Raw genomic sequence first — 15783 nt, 5'->3', positions numbered from 1 at the left:
TTTCTCAACTTATCACCAATACTGTGGACTTACAGATCTGTTCTGTGTTGTGAGTGTTCCCTATGTGCCTATGCTATTAGAGCCAGTTTTGTGTAGTGCCGCATTGTGTGGCATCACATTCTGCAGTTATCCTTAATTTATGAGCATGAGTGTAGAGCCACAATGTCACGGCACACCACAACTCTTTTACAACAATTCAGCCCAATGAACAGCTCACTGTCAACAGCATATTCTCCAAGTAGTTTAACATCTAACAACCTGTTCACTCAGGTAGCTCATAGTGCCTTGATCATGAGTTTACCACTGTGCAGCCTACTGACAGGTTTTACTTATCCTGCACGGGCGTCTACAGTTTGGTGGATGTAGAAAGGCGACAATTTCTAATGGGTACCTTCTACAAATTAGGCAACAATAAATACATTATGTATTACACGATGTGGTCCACTACTATTATTGCTTTCTCTTACATCCACAAGCGCCTCAGGTAGACTAGTCAAATGAGGTCTCTCTGAACGTTGGGTGCTAATACTGCCCAATGGACCACCTAAACCACTTTCTACACCAACATCTACATAATTATTCTGCAGTTCACATTTAAATGCTTGGCAGAGGGTTCATCGAACCACAATCATACTATCTCTCTACCATTCCACTCCCGAACAGCGTGCGGGAAAAACGAACACCTAAACATTTTGGTTTGAGCTCCGATTTCCCTTACTGTATTTTGATGATCATTCCTACCTATGTAGGATGGGCTCGACAAAATATTTTCGCATTTGGAAGAGAAAGTTGGGGACTGAAATTTCGTAAATAGATCTTGACGCGACGAAAAACGTCTTTGCTTTAATGACTTCCATCCCAACTCGCGTATCATATCTGCCACACTCTCTCCCCTATTACGTGATAATACAAAACGAGCTGCCATTTTTTGCACCCTTTCGATGTCTTCCGTCATTCCCACCTGGTAAGGATCCCAACCATGCAGCAATATTTTAACAGAGGACGAACGAGTGTAGTGTAAGCTGTCTCTTTAGTGGACTTGTTGCATCTTCTAAGTGTCCTGCCAATGAAACGCAACCTTTGGCTCACCTTCCCTACAATATTATCTATGTGGTCTTTCCAACTGAAGTTGTTCGTAATTTTAACAACCAGGTACTTAGTTGAATTGACAGCCTTGAGAATTGTACTATTTATTGAGTAATCGAATTCCAACAGATTTCTTTTGGAACTCATGTTGATCACCTCACACTTTTCGTTATTTAGCGTCAACTGCCACCTGCCACACCATACCGCAATCTTTTCAAAATCGCTTTGCAACTGATACTGGTCTTTGGATAACCTTACTAGACGGTAAATTACAGCATCATTTGCGAACAACCTAAGAGAACTGCTCAGACTGTTCCCAGGTCATTTATATAGATCAGGAATAGCAGCGGTCCCAGGATGCTTCCATGGGGAACACTTGATATCACTTCAGTTTTACTCGATGATTTGCTGTCTATTACTACGAACTGCAACCTTACTGACAGTAACTCACGAATCCAGTCCCACAACTGAGACGATACCCCATAGGCCCGCAGCTTGATTAGAAGTCGCTTGTCAGGAACGGTGTCAAAAGGTTTCCGGAAATCTAGAAATACGGAATCAACTTGAGATCCCCTGTCGATAGCGGCCATTACTTCATGTGAATAATGAGCTAGCTGCGTTGCACAAAAAGGATACTTTCGGAAACCATGCTGATTACGTATCAATAGATCGTTACCTTCAAGGGGATTCATAATGTTTGAATACAGTATATGCTTCAAAACCGACGTCAATGATCTAGGTCTGTAGTTCGATGGATTACTCCTACTACCCTTCTTAAACACTGGTGCGACCTGCGCATTTTTCCAATCTGTAGGTACAGATCTATCGGTGAGAGTGGTTGTATATGATTGCAAGAAGGGAGCTATTGTATCAGCGTAATCTGAAAGGAACCTAATCGGTATACAATCTGGACCTGAAGACTAGCCCATTTCAAGCGATTCGAGTTGCTTCGCAAACCCTAAGGTATCTACTTCTAAGAAACTCATGCTAGCAGCTGTTCGTGTTTCAAATTCTGGAATACTCCATTCGTCTTCCCTGGTGAAGGAATTATGAAAAATGCGTTCAATAACTCCGCTTTAGCTGCACAGTCAATGGTAACAGTACCATCGGCACTGCGCAGCGAACGTATTGACTACGTCTTGCCGCTCGTGTACTCTACATACGACCAGAAGTTCTTCTGATTTTCTACCAAATTGAAGAAAGGGATTTAGGCCTCATGCTGTTCCACAAGCAGCTAAGGAAGTAAGTGTCCACCCAGACAGAGCCCTATTTACCTGGGTAAATCTTATACAACTGAGATGCAACAGGTTCCTTAATGTCTGCCTGCTTACCACTGTTCTGCCTGAATGTCAGAAATCTCATCGGAGCGTAACATGCCTGGAAATTGAGGGCCTTCTATTACAGAGATTTTTACCATCCTCAGGATCTGGGCAGTTAAGTCAAGATCCAGGTTCCCTGTGATACAAAATTCCACCACTGCCACGCAGAATGGTAGTTCTTGAAACATGCCCAGAGTTTATGGTTACAGAGGACTTGCAGCACTCACTAGTCTTCAGCTCAGAAAGCCCATGTTCACCATGCCTGTACGCAGTAAACAAAAGATGAGCTCCCTGATGCGATCGCCATTTAGAATGACCCAGGGAGCACATGTTGCTTTTTCAAAAATACAACTCAAACAATGGGAAATCCAGGGTGGAATGTAACAATATTAGAGAAGGAAAGTTGCTATTCACCATATAATGGAGATGCTGAGTCGCAGTCTCAGACAACTGAAACCACTGTGCTTTCAGTTGCCTGAGACTGCAGACATGTGTCCAAGTTGCGTGCTTGTGTGTGTGTGTGTGTGTGTATTGCTGACAAAGGCCTTAATGGTCGAAATCTATAATTGTGTGACTCTTTTTGTTGTGCCTATCATGACTTAGTATCTCCGCTATATGGTGAGGAGCAACTTTATTTATCGAAAATATCACAGACACAGCATTTATCATCATTTTCATTAATATTAGGACATGGATAGATTGCTACTCACTATAAACATTACACATTGAGTTGCAGATAGGCACAACAAAAAGACTATTACACATTTAGCTTTCAGCCAAAGTCTTCCTCAGAAAAGAGAAAACACACACACACACACACACACACACACACACACACACACACACACACACACACACACACACACTAACTAGCACTCCTCATGACTGCCGCAATCTCTGACAGCTCAGACCAGAATGTAACTGCCATAGTGAATGAAAGCAGCCATCTGGGATAGGGCAAGGAAAGGGAAGGGATAGTAGAGTATGGGTGAGTGGAGAAAAAGAGTTTTGTCTGGCGGAGCATGCAGGGACTAGATAGAGGCATGACAAGACTTGGGCACAGCATTGGAAGGCTGTGAGGCAGAGAGGGGTGGGTAACCAGGAACGGAAAGGAGAAGTAGGAAAGAAAAAATACGTGTGGCTCACAGTGAGTGTGGGGGGAGGGATGTTAATGAAGGAGGAGGTGACAAGCAGAGGAGTTGTAAACTGCTGGTGTAGGGTGTGGGCATAGTAGGTTACCTGAGTGAGGCTGGGGTAATTTTGTGGGTGGAGAACGTATTGTAACTGTAACTCCCATCAGTGCAGTTCAGAAAAGGTGGTGGTGGAGGGGAGAATCCATGGCATGGGTTGTGAAGCAGACACTGAACTCAAGTGTTTTATGTTCAGCTGCATGCTGTGTCACAGGGTGGCCTACCACGCTCTTGGCTACAGTTTGGTGGTGGCCATACATCCTGGTTGGTGTTTTTATGGCTTTACGCTGGCATCACTGGGATGAGCCCTTATCAGTTGATGTATGAACATTGTTTTGTTTATAACCTCAAAAATTCATTTCAAGATGGTGAGTCCACTTGAAGTGCCCACATTAATTGAACAATGCCCTGTCATTTGTTTTTTTACTTGCTGAAGGCGAGAAACCAATGAATGTCTTAAGTTTATGGAGAAGGTCGTATGAATTGTGCAAATTTTTACACGTGGGTAGAGCAGTTCAAAAATGGTTGTGACTCAGTGACTGATGAAAACCATTCTGGCCGACCAGTTGCAGTTTGAACACACTCACTTGAAAGTCGAATTGATGACATTATTTGTGCCAACTGCCGTGTGACTTTGCAAATGATAGTTGATAAGGCACAAGTTAGTACTAGTACAGTTCATAACATTATCTATAACAAGCTGATGTACCACAAAACGTGCAAGATGGGTCCCAAAGGAGTTACATGGTACACAAAGAACTAAGATTGAGAGTGTGTACAGAGCTAAAGCAACATTATGAAAGCTAAGATGAGCACTTCCTCAACAAAATTTTAACTTGTGGTGAAACTTGGATTCACTATTATGAGCCATCAAAAAGACAAAGCATTGAGTGGAAGCACACCAGCTTACCTGCCAAGAAAGAATTCAAAATCCAGGCATCAGCAGGAAAAATCTTGAGGTTTTGGGATGATGAAGGCCTAGTTTTTGGTGATTATATCTAAGAGCAGCATACAATGAACAGTCATTACTACTTTGGATTTGCTTTTAAACAAGGCAAAGCCAGCCATGAGGGAGAGAGATGTTGTGGATCTCAGAGGAGAGGTGTGACTCTCCAGCAAGACAACACACGTCCTCATATTGCTCAACTAACCTGTGAAACCACTGACAAAATGAGCTGGGAAGTACTGCCTCATTCCCCTTACAGTCCTGGTTTCGAATCTAGTGGTTTTCATTTGTTTGGTGCACTGAAAGATGCTTTATGTGGGAAGAGGTTTCAGGACAACAAGGATGTAAAAAACTTTGTGGGAAATTGGTTCAAATGTCAAGATCAAGCATTCTTTGCAGCTGGAATAAAAAAGGTTGTAGCCTGTTAGAACAAGTGGATAAATATTCAGGAGGATTATGTTGAAAAGTAGAAACAGTATTGTTTTGTAAAAATAAATGCTTTTTTTTAAGACCAATTTGTCTATTTAATTTTGAATGACCCTCGTATTTTTTGTAATTACACATACACCAACATACAATCTAGAGAAACGTCATAAATTTTATGATGTTGCAGAAATACAGAAACAAAGGCTGCAAAGAAGAAAATGTAGTTTAATTATTTAGATTTAGATAATGCAATTTAAGGAGAACACTATACCTTCAAATCACCCTCTCCATCATCGGAATCATTGTCATCAGATTCTAACAATTGTTTCTTTTTCTTATTTTTATCTGCCTTCTGTTGGGCATGGCCTGATGACACTGCTGAAGACACAAAGGATATTTTCTTTGTATTGTTTGATTTTCCTGTAAAAATGGCCAACACATGGATAAATATTAAATTATTGTTACTTGGACTTACGCATATTTATCTTAAAAATGTATTAATGTTCAAAAGAGTGATCAACACATTTTATGAAGGAACATTTGAAATTAAAAAAAACCATCATCTCGAATGCTAAGCTTTGTCATTTTTATGAATTATACTGTCTAGCTTGTTTAACTACCTTTTTATTAGTTACACTACTTCACAGCATTTTTTAACTACTGCTATCATCAGATCCAAACTTGGAACTTCTGGAAGAAAGTTAAATTTTCTAGACAGTATTTTCTAGTAAGTTCATAATGAGACAACATACCCATTCTACACACATATTTTCTTTAGTTATAAGCTACTTCTTGGTCAAGCCAAACATGCTTGCATAAAACATGGTTAACATTATCTGCCTTCTCAACAACTATCAACAAACTAACTATACACAATTTACCAACACCCACAGAATGCTAAAAAACAAAAGTTACACTAAGGCATACCAAAAGGCCAAATAATGCATCTTGCATGGCTCAAAGCAGACCTACTAAAATAACAGTAATTGTCAATGTTTCTTTTTTCAATATATGCTTTTTTTCTCCTCCTCCTACAATTCAAGCTCAGTTCTCTGATTAAAGTATTGTCTGAGCATTCCTGTGTAGTGTTTGGCTTTTTGTATTTATAACAGATTTGAGGCAGAGTTGATTCAGTTACAGAAAACATACAATATAAAGTGAGGAGAAAGTAGAGTAAACAGTAGTAACAACAGTGTCCCCAAATTTCAGTTTACAGAATTTTTACCATTATAAATAAATGTCCACTGATTGTCACCAAGGCATTACTCAACATGCTAGAACTACAAGATGATACAAAGATAGGTGAATACCAAACAGGCTTCAGAAAAGGAAGGTCCTTTATTGTACAGATCTGGAACCTGCAAACACTCCTGAAGGTCAAACAGATGAACAACACGGTGAACACATTCATGGATTTTAAGATGACCTACTACTCTATAGAACAGCAGACACTCTTTGACACTCTAGAAGAATATGGAATAGACAGAAGAACTAGGTCACACATACAACAGACACTTACTTACACCACATCCAAAATAAAATTTATGGGGGAAATCTCAGGCCCTTTCAGGATACATACATATGAGTCAGACAAGAAAATGGTCTCACCCCTTATAATCAACATGGTCTTGAACAAAATTAGCAGACAATGGGAACAAAAGGCAAAACAAATTCAGTTAGGAAAAACATGGGCAAACAAGACAATCATAAAATGCCAAGCATTTGCAGATGACCTGGCAATACTCAGCTACAACAGACAAGAAGCAATGGAATACTTACCTGAAGTCTCTGTTAAAACAGGCCTACAGACATCATATGAGAAAACATAATACATGTAAAGAAAGAACACAACAACCAAGCCATGTACATAAAATACAGAGAGGTTAGCAGAATAGAAAAATTCAAATATCTTGAGGAATATATACAAATAGGAGGATCAAACACGGCATTCAACAAAGGAAGAATAAAAAAAAACTTCAGAAAATGTACAAACTGATGTAGACACACTATAAAAAAAAAGAAATATTTTAAGACAGGCCAAACTCGGGCATTGCAATACATTTGTATTACCAGAAGCCCTATACGCATCAGAAATGATAACAATTGGAGCATCAGGCATAACAGAGATAGAAAAAATAGAGTGTAAAATACTCGGAATAATTTTTGGTTCAGTACCCATAAAGATGGTATATGGCTGAAGAAACTAACCAAAGAATTGTATGAATGCAAAGACAAGCTCACAGATATGATCAGAAAATGCGAACCAAGGTTCTATGGATACACAGAATGAACAACAACAGACTCACAAAGAGGATTTTTGAAGTAATAAACAGTGCAATAAAAATAAAAAAAATAATAATGTTTCAAGAAATAGAAGAAAACCTAAAACAAGCAGGATTCAGTATTGAAATGATAAATGACAGACAAATTCAGAAACAAAATTATGAACATGAAATATGAAGTAAAAGAAAGGAAGAAAACAAACAACATATGGACAGAACAATGGAAACAAGAGCAGAGCACAGCCAAAGAATGAAGAGGTTTTGAGAAGAGAAGAAAAGAAGGAAACAAGATAAAAATGAATAATCAAGTAACATTCAAGTAAACCACTGCCTAATGAATAATCAAGTAACATTCAACTTAACCATTGTAATATCAAATGTCCACTGATGTTGCCAAAACTGTGATCGAACTTATTTGGGTGTATAACTTGGAAGAAGGCACACCTTGTTAATCATAAAATAGAAATGTGTGTTAACATTAAAAGCAATATGATTTGAAAGAGTGAAGAACAGGCCTTCTGAATTCAATATAATCATATGTGGTGAGTAGTGACACCCCCCCACACGTGCACATGCCGTGTGCGCGAAGTGTATCATCATATCTTACATAGATGGGAATGATAATGTATTTGTTCGCATTGCTTCAACTGTAGATGTCATTCACAGATTTTGTACACAAAATGTCATATACTCACATTAAATGATGGCTATTTAGCTAGTTAGTTTTATGTTCCACAGATATTTTTGCATCATAAATAGTGGAACAAGTCATCTTACATTCACATCACAAATTAATCTGCAAATATGGCAACATCTTCAACATTTATACATTATAAGACTTTTCTTAAATACAGATGTGAGTTGGTAATTTCTATTCAACACCTTTCACACATTACGATAACAGAAATTCATCTACAGAATAGGAGTTGTCAAGTGAAAAATGCTTCCGTTTGTTTTCAAATTTTACTTTGCTGGCTGTAAGACATTTTATATCACAGGGTAAGTGATCAAAAAAATTTTGTAGCTGCACTGTTCACCCCTTTTTCGGCTAAAGACAATATTAATGAGGAGTAATGAATGTTATTTTTCCTCCTGGTATTGAATTACATATACATAATTGTTCCTTTTGAACAGTAGTGGATTATTTACAACAAACTTCATGAGGAAATAAACATACTGCGAAGTAGTAGTTAGAATGCCCAACTCTCACACACACACACACACACACACACACACACACACACACACACACACACACACAGAGAGAGAGAGAGAGAGAGAGAGAGAGAGAGAGAGAGAGATAATGAAACTGGATGGATAAAAAAATCTACTCACCAAGCAGTGACAGGAAATAAACATATGAAGATATTAAAGTATGTAAGCCTTCAGAGCCAATAGTTGCTGCTTCTGGCAGAACAACTGAAGAAAAAGGAAAAGAAACGAAGGAAAACAAGGGCTGGTCAGGTTTAGGAAAAGTAGCCAAAACCCCAAGTCAGGGGAGGTTTATCGGATGGGATGAAAAGGAAAGACTGAATGTTGGGAGCTAAACTGGACAAGTCAGCTAGTCCACTGCACCCCAACAATCAGCTTCCCGACTCAGAGTTCTGGGCGACTTTTCCAAACTCTCCCAGTTTCCTACACCTGACCAGTCCTTGTTTTCCTTCCTTCCCCTTCTTTCTCCTTCAACTCTTCTGCTAGACAGAGGAGTCACTAGCTCCAAAAGCTCGCAAACTTTAATACCTTTATACGTGTGTTGTCCTCCTGGCACTTGGTGAGCAGACTTTTTATCTATCCAGTTACAGTACAATTCCTTAGACAGTTGTCTACAAGATGATCATTGGTGAGCACCACATATTATTCATTGGTGAGCACCAAATATTATTCTTACAGCACATGTATCAGCAATGAAGACTTTATACCTTAATAAATGAGTTACCTCAGAACATTCTTCAACACAGAAAACCAGTTTATGAACTTCTAAGAACACAGTTACCATTTTTTTGTTTATGTATGTATGCATGCTTGGATCGATTACAATCCTAGGGTCATCTGCAAAAATAACTAATTCTGCTTGTTGTATATTAGATGAACAATTGTACCAATTTTATGTAATGTGGAATGGAAATCAATTTCCTGCAGAAAAAGTGCACATTTACATATATGAGGAACAACATTGGACCCCAAGAATGATCCTCAGGGAACCCCACACATAATTATGTTCATGGTCTATATTGGTTGAATTACTAAATTCAATTTTCTGCATTCTTTTGATTAGATATGACACTGTCCAATGGTCGGCTTTACTATCAATCCCACAATACTTTATCTAGGAGAATACTGTAATCACACAGTGAAATGCCTAAGTCACAGAAAATACCAACTGGTGCTATTTTATACTTAATGCTTGTAAAATTTAGTGAGTGAACATGTAAATGGCATTCTCAGTGGGGCAATTATTCTGAAACCCAACTGTAACTTGCTCAGGATAATATAGTTGCTTCGTTGAGGTACTAACTCTATAATACATCACCTTCTCAAATATTTTTAACATACTGCTGTAACTTTTCTCTTGAACAGTTTGTCCCTATACTTTCCACTATATTTAACAAAATAATATTAAATATATGTGTGAGCTGTGGCTCATCATTTATAGCCTTTTCATTCAGTTCGGTAGTGATGTTATTCTGTTCTGTGGTCAACTGACCTGTCGTTTCACTTCATTCTATACAGTCTCAAGTCCGTCAATGGGATTACTGATTTCAAACATACATGTTCCTTGATTTTTTAAATAACCTTTCTTAGTAATTCTGAGTGCTTTATGCCATTTGTAACTACTTGTTCTTACCAAACGATGTGTCACTCATTTCCTTTCACAAGATACTTTAATCCCTTCTGTGATCCATGGTTTTTTACATGGCTCTTTACTGACTTTTCTGATTAGCTTATGCAGAAAATTATTTTCAAATAATAATTTGAGTATATCATGGAACAGATTAAATATTATGTTAGCATTATAAACTTCATAGTTGGTCATCTCCTGTAAACTATTCTTAGAAACATTTCTCCTGGAGCCATTAATCATTGTAACTGAATTCTGCTGAGGAGTGTCTACATTATAAGGTACTATGTTATTTATCCTAACTAACTTTGCATCATAATCAGAGAGAGAGCATTTGTTACTGGGTAAGCAGTTATTTTCTTACTCTGAGCTTCACCAAAGAAAACATTATTAGTTAGGGCCCTACTGTCTTCATCCACCAGTGTTGGAAAGTCAATTACTAAGATCAAACTGTAGGATCCAAATAGGATTTCCAGATCATTTTTCCTATCAGAATCAATTAGAAAATCTACATTAAAGTCACCACAGACTATTAACTACTTGCTGCTATTTGACAGATGGCACAGTAAGGAATCCAGATTCCTCACGAACATCCAAAATTTCCCAATAGGGATCTATATACATTATATGTATATTGAAGGTGGGGATGAGGAGAAAGTGAAGGAAAGGGCTCCCCAAATCCACTTTCAATTTACAAACAATGTATCACAGCTGCAGATTCTGCATAGTATCTGTTCTTTTGCACATATCTGAATGAACAGACAACACACATTCAAATAATTGATTCACCTAGATGGGCAATGGATCCACTGTCAGTGTGAATGCACAAGTACGTCCAACCTCCTGTGGGAATCTCAGAGTAGCAAGCATGGAGGAAATCGGGAGACGTGCCGAGATAGTCTGCACAGATGTGACAACACTGTGTCCCAGATGGCGCAGTGGTTGAATTAATCTGCCTAGTAAGCAGGAGATCCAAGGTTTAAATCCTGGTCCGGTACAAGTTTTCACTCATCGCTGCTGATCCCGAGTATTGTCCCGATGCAGCTGACATCAGTACTTCCTTCCCTTTCCTTTCTCCCCACCTCCATCTTCAATTCACATATAATGTATCACACCTGCAGTGTGTTCTTTCAGACATGTCCGAAAGAACAGATGCCACACATTCATATGATCTATATACAGCTGCAATTAAAAATGAACTAATTTTCAGTATTAATTCACAAGCACACCCTTACGTTTGCTGAACACTACAGAATCTACTGTCTCAATGTTTTTGAACCTGTGTTTTGTCTTGATGTATGTAACAACTCCTCCTTTTCCCCATGTTATTTCTTCATGAGGAAGCTGCTACAGAGTAATCCTTTATATGCAGCTTATCTATATGGTGTTCAGACAGGTGAAAAATGTCAACATTTTTCAGGGCTCTTTAAATTTTTCAAACAAGCAGCTCTTCTACCTGTAGACCCACTCCTCTAATAATTTGATGAAACACGGCAAGCTTACTACTGCATTCTTAAACATTCAGCAGCGCACATCTGTTACTTTCACTTCTTTCATAACATGGTGCCTGAATCCTGATTCCAACCAAAAAACAGTACCTCTCTGACACCAGTAACTATATGGATCATGCTTTGAGTGATCATCTGCAAGAAGCTCAGCCCACCTATCTTCCCCTCTCCTATTGAGGTGTAGGCCTAGTATATCCCCATCTCCCACCTGAAGTAACAGGCACTGCACTCATATGAGCATTCATTTCAGTCAGCAGCAGCCAGCTCAACTCAGTGTTCATAATGCTCACAGCAATGTTAACCCAGGCCTGGTCACAGCGCTGTAAGACCTGCACAAAACTCACGTTTGTGTTTGTAGTTGCTACTTCTATTTCATCCAGGTCAGTCCTAATGCTATAATTACAGTGCCATGGGTATATTTTCCGCTTTGCTTAGAAAATGTTCAAATGGCTCTGAGCACTACGGGACTTAACTTCTGAGGTCATCAGTCCCCTAGAACTTAGAATTACGTAAACCTAACTAACATAAGGACATCACACACATCCATGCCTGAGGCAGGATTCGAACCTGCGACCGTAGCGGTCGCACGCTTTGCTTAGAGAATCTTATGACAAGTAAGATTGCTCCTGCATATCAGAACCGCAAGAAGAGTTAATCTTCCTGGTCCCTACCAACACTGCCTCTCCTCTGGTGCCATCAGTGATTTGGACTGCTTCTTGGTGTTGCTTTTCAATACTGTCCAGCTAACATTCACAGAACACAGGTGTTATAAATAACAAAGACCACTTAAATATGTGTGGTCGAATGAGACAAAAAACAACAACAAAACTATGAGAGGATGGAAGTCTTCTCCATTACATCTTAATAAAGAAGCGAGTTCTCTATTAATGTTAGCAAAACTAGAATACTGTTCCAGTGTTTGAAGCCTTTATTAGGCAGGCATGTTACCAGAAATTGAATTTATCCAGGAGTGTGCTGTTAGGATCGTAACAGTTTAGTACAGTGTCAAAAGTATAACATAGATGCTCAGGGAACTTGGAAATGGGATTCCTGGAAGAAAAGCGATTATGTCGTCATGAAACTATGCTCAGTAAATTTAAAGAAACTATACTGTATATTGTATGTAGGGAGCATGATAAATCAGAAATGGGAGATTACAGCACATGGAGAGACATGCAAATAGTCAGTCTTCCCTTGCTCAATACACAAATGGAATGACACAGAAATTTGCTAATATTGGTAAAAAGTACACACTGCCACACACTATGCAGCTGCTTACGAAGTATATATGTATATGCAGTTTGAAATGTTTAAAATTACAACAAGAAAATGTGGCTGTTCCTCGAAAGATTAATAATTTTATCTGACAACACAGTTGTTGCAAAAATTTTAAGATTTTGTGTTCAGTCGAACCTTCTACTCGTACGTAAGCTGTTAGGAGTACATCCACATTTTAACAGGGATTCAAGCCAATCACATTAATATGCAGTCGTATTTTATCTTTACCATTTTTTTGCTATAAATTTCATTTATTACTTATCAAGAAACATATATAAACTCGGAGTTTCACAGATGTAATATGAAGATTTTAAATAACAACAACACTACACACACACACACACACACACACACACACACACACACACACACACACACAATTATCCAAGAAACTTTTGGAAGCAAACTCTTTTCCTGTTGTATTTCATTTGATGTGGTACCAGCTACATCTGTGTATAGCAAATAAATGAATAATTTAATATTAGCATGAAGTAAGTCACAATGCTGCACTCTTACATCAATGGGAAAACAGTGCTCTGAGGTTCCTGAATGAACTCTGCAATCTACAATGAAGTGTACGCGGATCGAATTTTCGTTTTGAGAAGATGCAAGGAGCAATATGTTTAACTTGCTAAAAACATTCTTAAGTTAAGATCGTGTGGATATCTCTTTATTTAAAACAACTGGTTTTGACAGATTTTTAAAAAATCTTTTTGTTATGAAATGTGTTCATTTTATGTTGTACGTCACACCAAGTTGTCATGCGGGGCGAAGGGGGGGGGGGGGGGGGGGGGACATTATAAAAGGTTTTTCATAAACATACAGCATCTGGTGCAAATGGAGATGGCCATATACATATCATTCAAAGATGACTTATGTCACAAAAACACAGTAGCACACACAATACATTTAAGGTGGATTTTCAATGTTTAGAGTGGTGTTTTTCAACCTTTTTGAATATGTGGCCCCTTTCCAAGTAAAAATATTCAGGCGACCCCCAGAACCATAATAAAAGTATGTCTGTTGGGGTAGATGACATCTCTAAACATCTCTAATACGTTATTAAAAGAATGTGAAGCAATTACAGCTGATGTTTTGAGTCACATATGTAATGCATCACTGAGTCAGGGTATTTTTCCAGACAGGTTAAAACATGATATAGTCAGGCCTCTCTACAAAATAGGGGAAACCACAGATGCCAATAATTACTGGCCATTGTCCTTGCTTACAGCATTTTCAAAAATTTTTGAGAAACTAATGTACTCTGGAGTGGTTAGCCATCTCAACAGTAATGGGATACTTCGTAAATCACAGTTCGGATTTCAGAAATGCTGTTCCACTGAGACAGCAATATACAATTTCACTGTCCACATTATAGAATCTTTAAATAGCAAAATGTCACCAGGAGGAATCTTCCGTGACTTATCCAAATCATTTGATTGTGTGAATCGCGACACGTTAGAGAAATTACTATTCTGTGGTATAAATTGAACAACATATGAGTGGTTTAAGTAATATCTACAGAACAGGAAGCAAAATGTCTCTTTATATGCTTCAAGTGATTCACAGGAGTTTGCCACTTCATCTAACTGGGGTGATATTACATTAGGTGTTCCACAAGGTTCAATCATGGGTCCCCTCCTGATCTTGATATATAGGAATGACCTCCCTTCTTATGTGAAACAAGATGCTGAACTGACACTGTTTGCTGATGATACATGCATAATTATTAATCCAGTAAAAGAAAGTCCGATAGAAAATTATACAAATAAGGTCTTTGGAAAAGTAATTAATTGGTTTTCTGTGAATGGGCTTGCTCTGAACTTTGAAAAAACACAGTACATCCAATTTTTTGCTGCAAAAAGTATAATTCCTTCAATAAACATAACACATCAAAAGAAGTCAGTAGCCAGGGTAGAGCATACTAAGTTTTTGGGTGTACATGTAGATGAGAAACTTAATTGGAAAAGTCATATTTTGAATCTCCTAAAGCGACTAGGTTCAGCAACTTTCGCAATCAGAATAATTGCCAATTTTGAGGCTGTAGAAATTAGTAAGCTAACATATTTTGTATATTTCCACACTCTGATGTCATATGGAATAATATTCTGGGGCAACTCTAACACTTAGGCAAAAGGTATTCACTGCTCAAAAGAAAGTAGTTAGAATAATGTGTGGGGTTCATAGTCAGACATCTTGTAGGCATCTGTTTAAAAGACTAGGAATTCTTACAACTGCTTCACAGTACATTTCCTCAGTAATGAATTTTTTCCTCAACAACATGGACCAGTTTAAATCAACAGCGACATTCATGATGACAATACCAGAAAAAAAGACCTACACTATCCTTTACTTAACCTATCGTTGGCACATAAAGGGGTAAATTATGCTGCTCTAAGACTTTTTGATAAATTACCAGATGAAATACAATGCCTGACAGACAGCAGTAATAGTTTCAAAAACAAATTGAAATCATACCTCCTTGACAACTCCTTCTATACCATCGATGAATTCTTGAAAATGAGTAAATAAATCTGGAGATATAATATACGCGTTTTGTGCCATTTAAGGGAATGGGATAGATAATAGAAATATTTAGGTATAAGGCTATAATGGGAAAAAACTCTTGTTTTCTGTTCGCATTTCTTGTGCATTTGACATGTTCCACATCAAAACGGCTTTTCTGTGCTATTGATCAATGGAACACGTAACTAACTAACTAACTAACTAACTCAGCAATTTCAAAGGCAATGTATCTAATTTTCTTTCCACTGATATGAGGGTTGACTGAAAAGTAATGCCTCCACCTTCGTAACTCTTAAACAGTTGGCAACATTGGTATGCGGCACATACTGGCTTGTTCCGTAGCCTCTTTTCTACAGCTTCAGTCTGCGGGAAGCCTTGGCAAT

The 15783-nt window shown here is 38.2% G+C and overlaps 1 protein-coding gene across 1 annotated transcript in view; it reads right to left on the bottom strand.

Moving 5' to 3' along the window:
- The window catches only part of LOC126354863 (uncharacterized), a 123133-nt gene that overhangs the window by 97168 nt on the left and 10182 nt on the right, over window positions 1-15783 (bottom strand). Inside the window, exon 3 of the mRNA XM_050004852.1 lies at window positions 5239-5387. Within this exon, the coding sequence (XP_049860809.1) occupies window positions 5239-5387 (149 nt within the window). The remainder of the gene's footprint in view (window positions 1-5238; window positions 5388-15783) is intronic.

This window comes from Schistocerca gregaria, chromosome 3 (assembly GCF_023897955.1).
Source record: "Schistocerca gregaria isolate iqSchGreg1 chromosome 3, iqSchGreg1.2, whole genome shotgun sequence".
In the NCBI taxonomy this organism is placed as follows: Eukaryota; Metazoa; Arthropoda; class Insecta; order Orthoptera; family Acrididae; genus Schistocerca; species Schistocerca gregaria.
The sequence above is the reverse complement of the archived record's forward strand: the minus strand, read 5'-3'. Positions and strand labels throughout refer to the sequence as shown.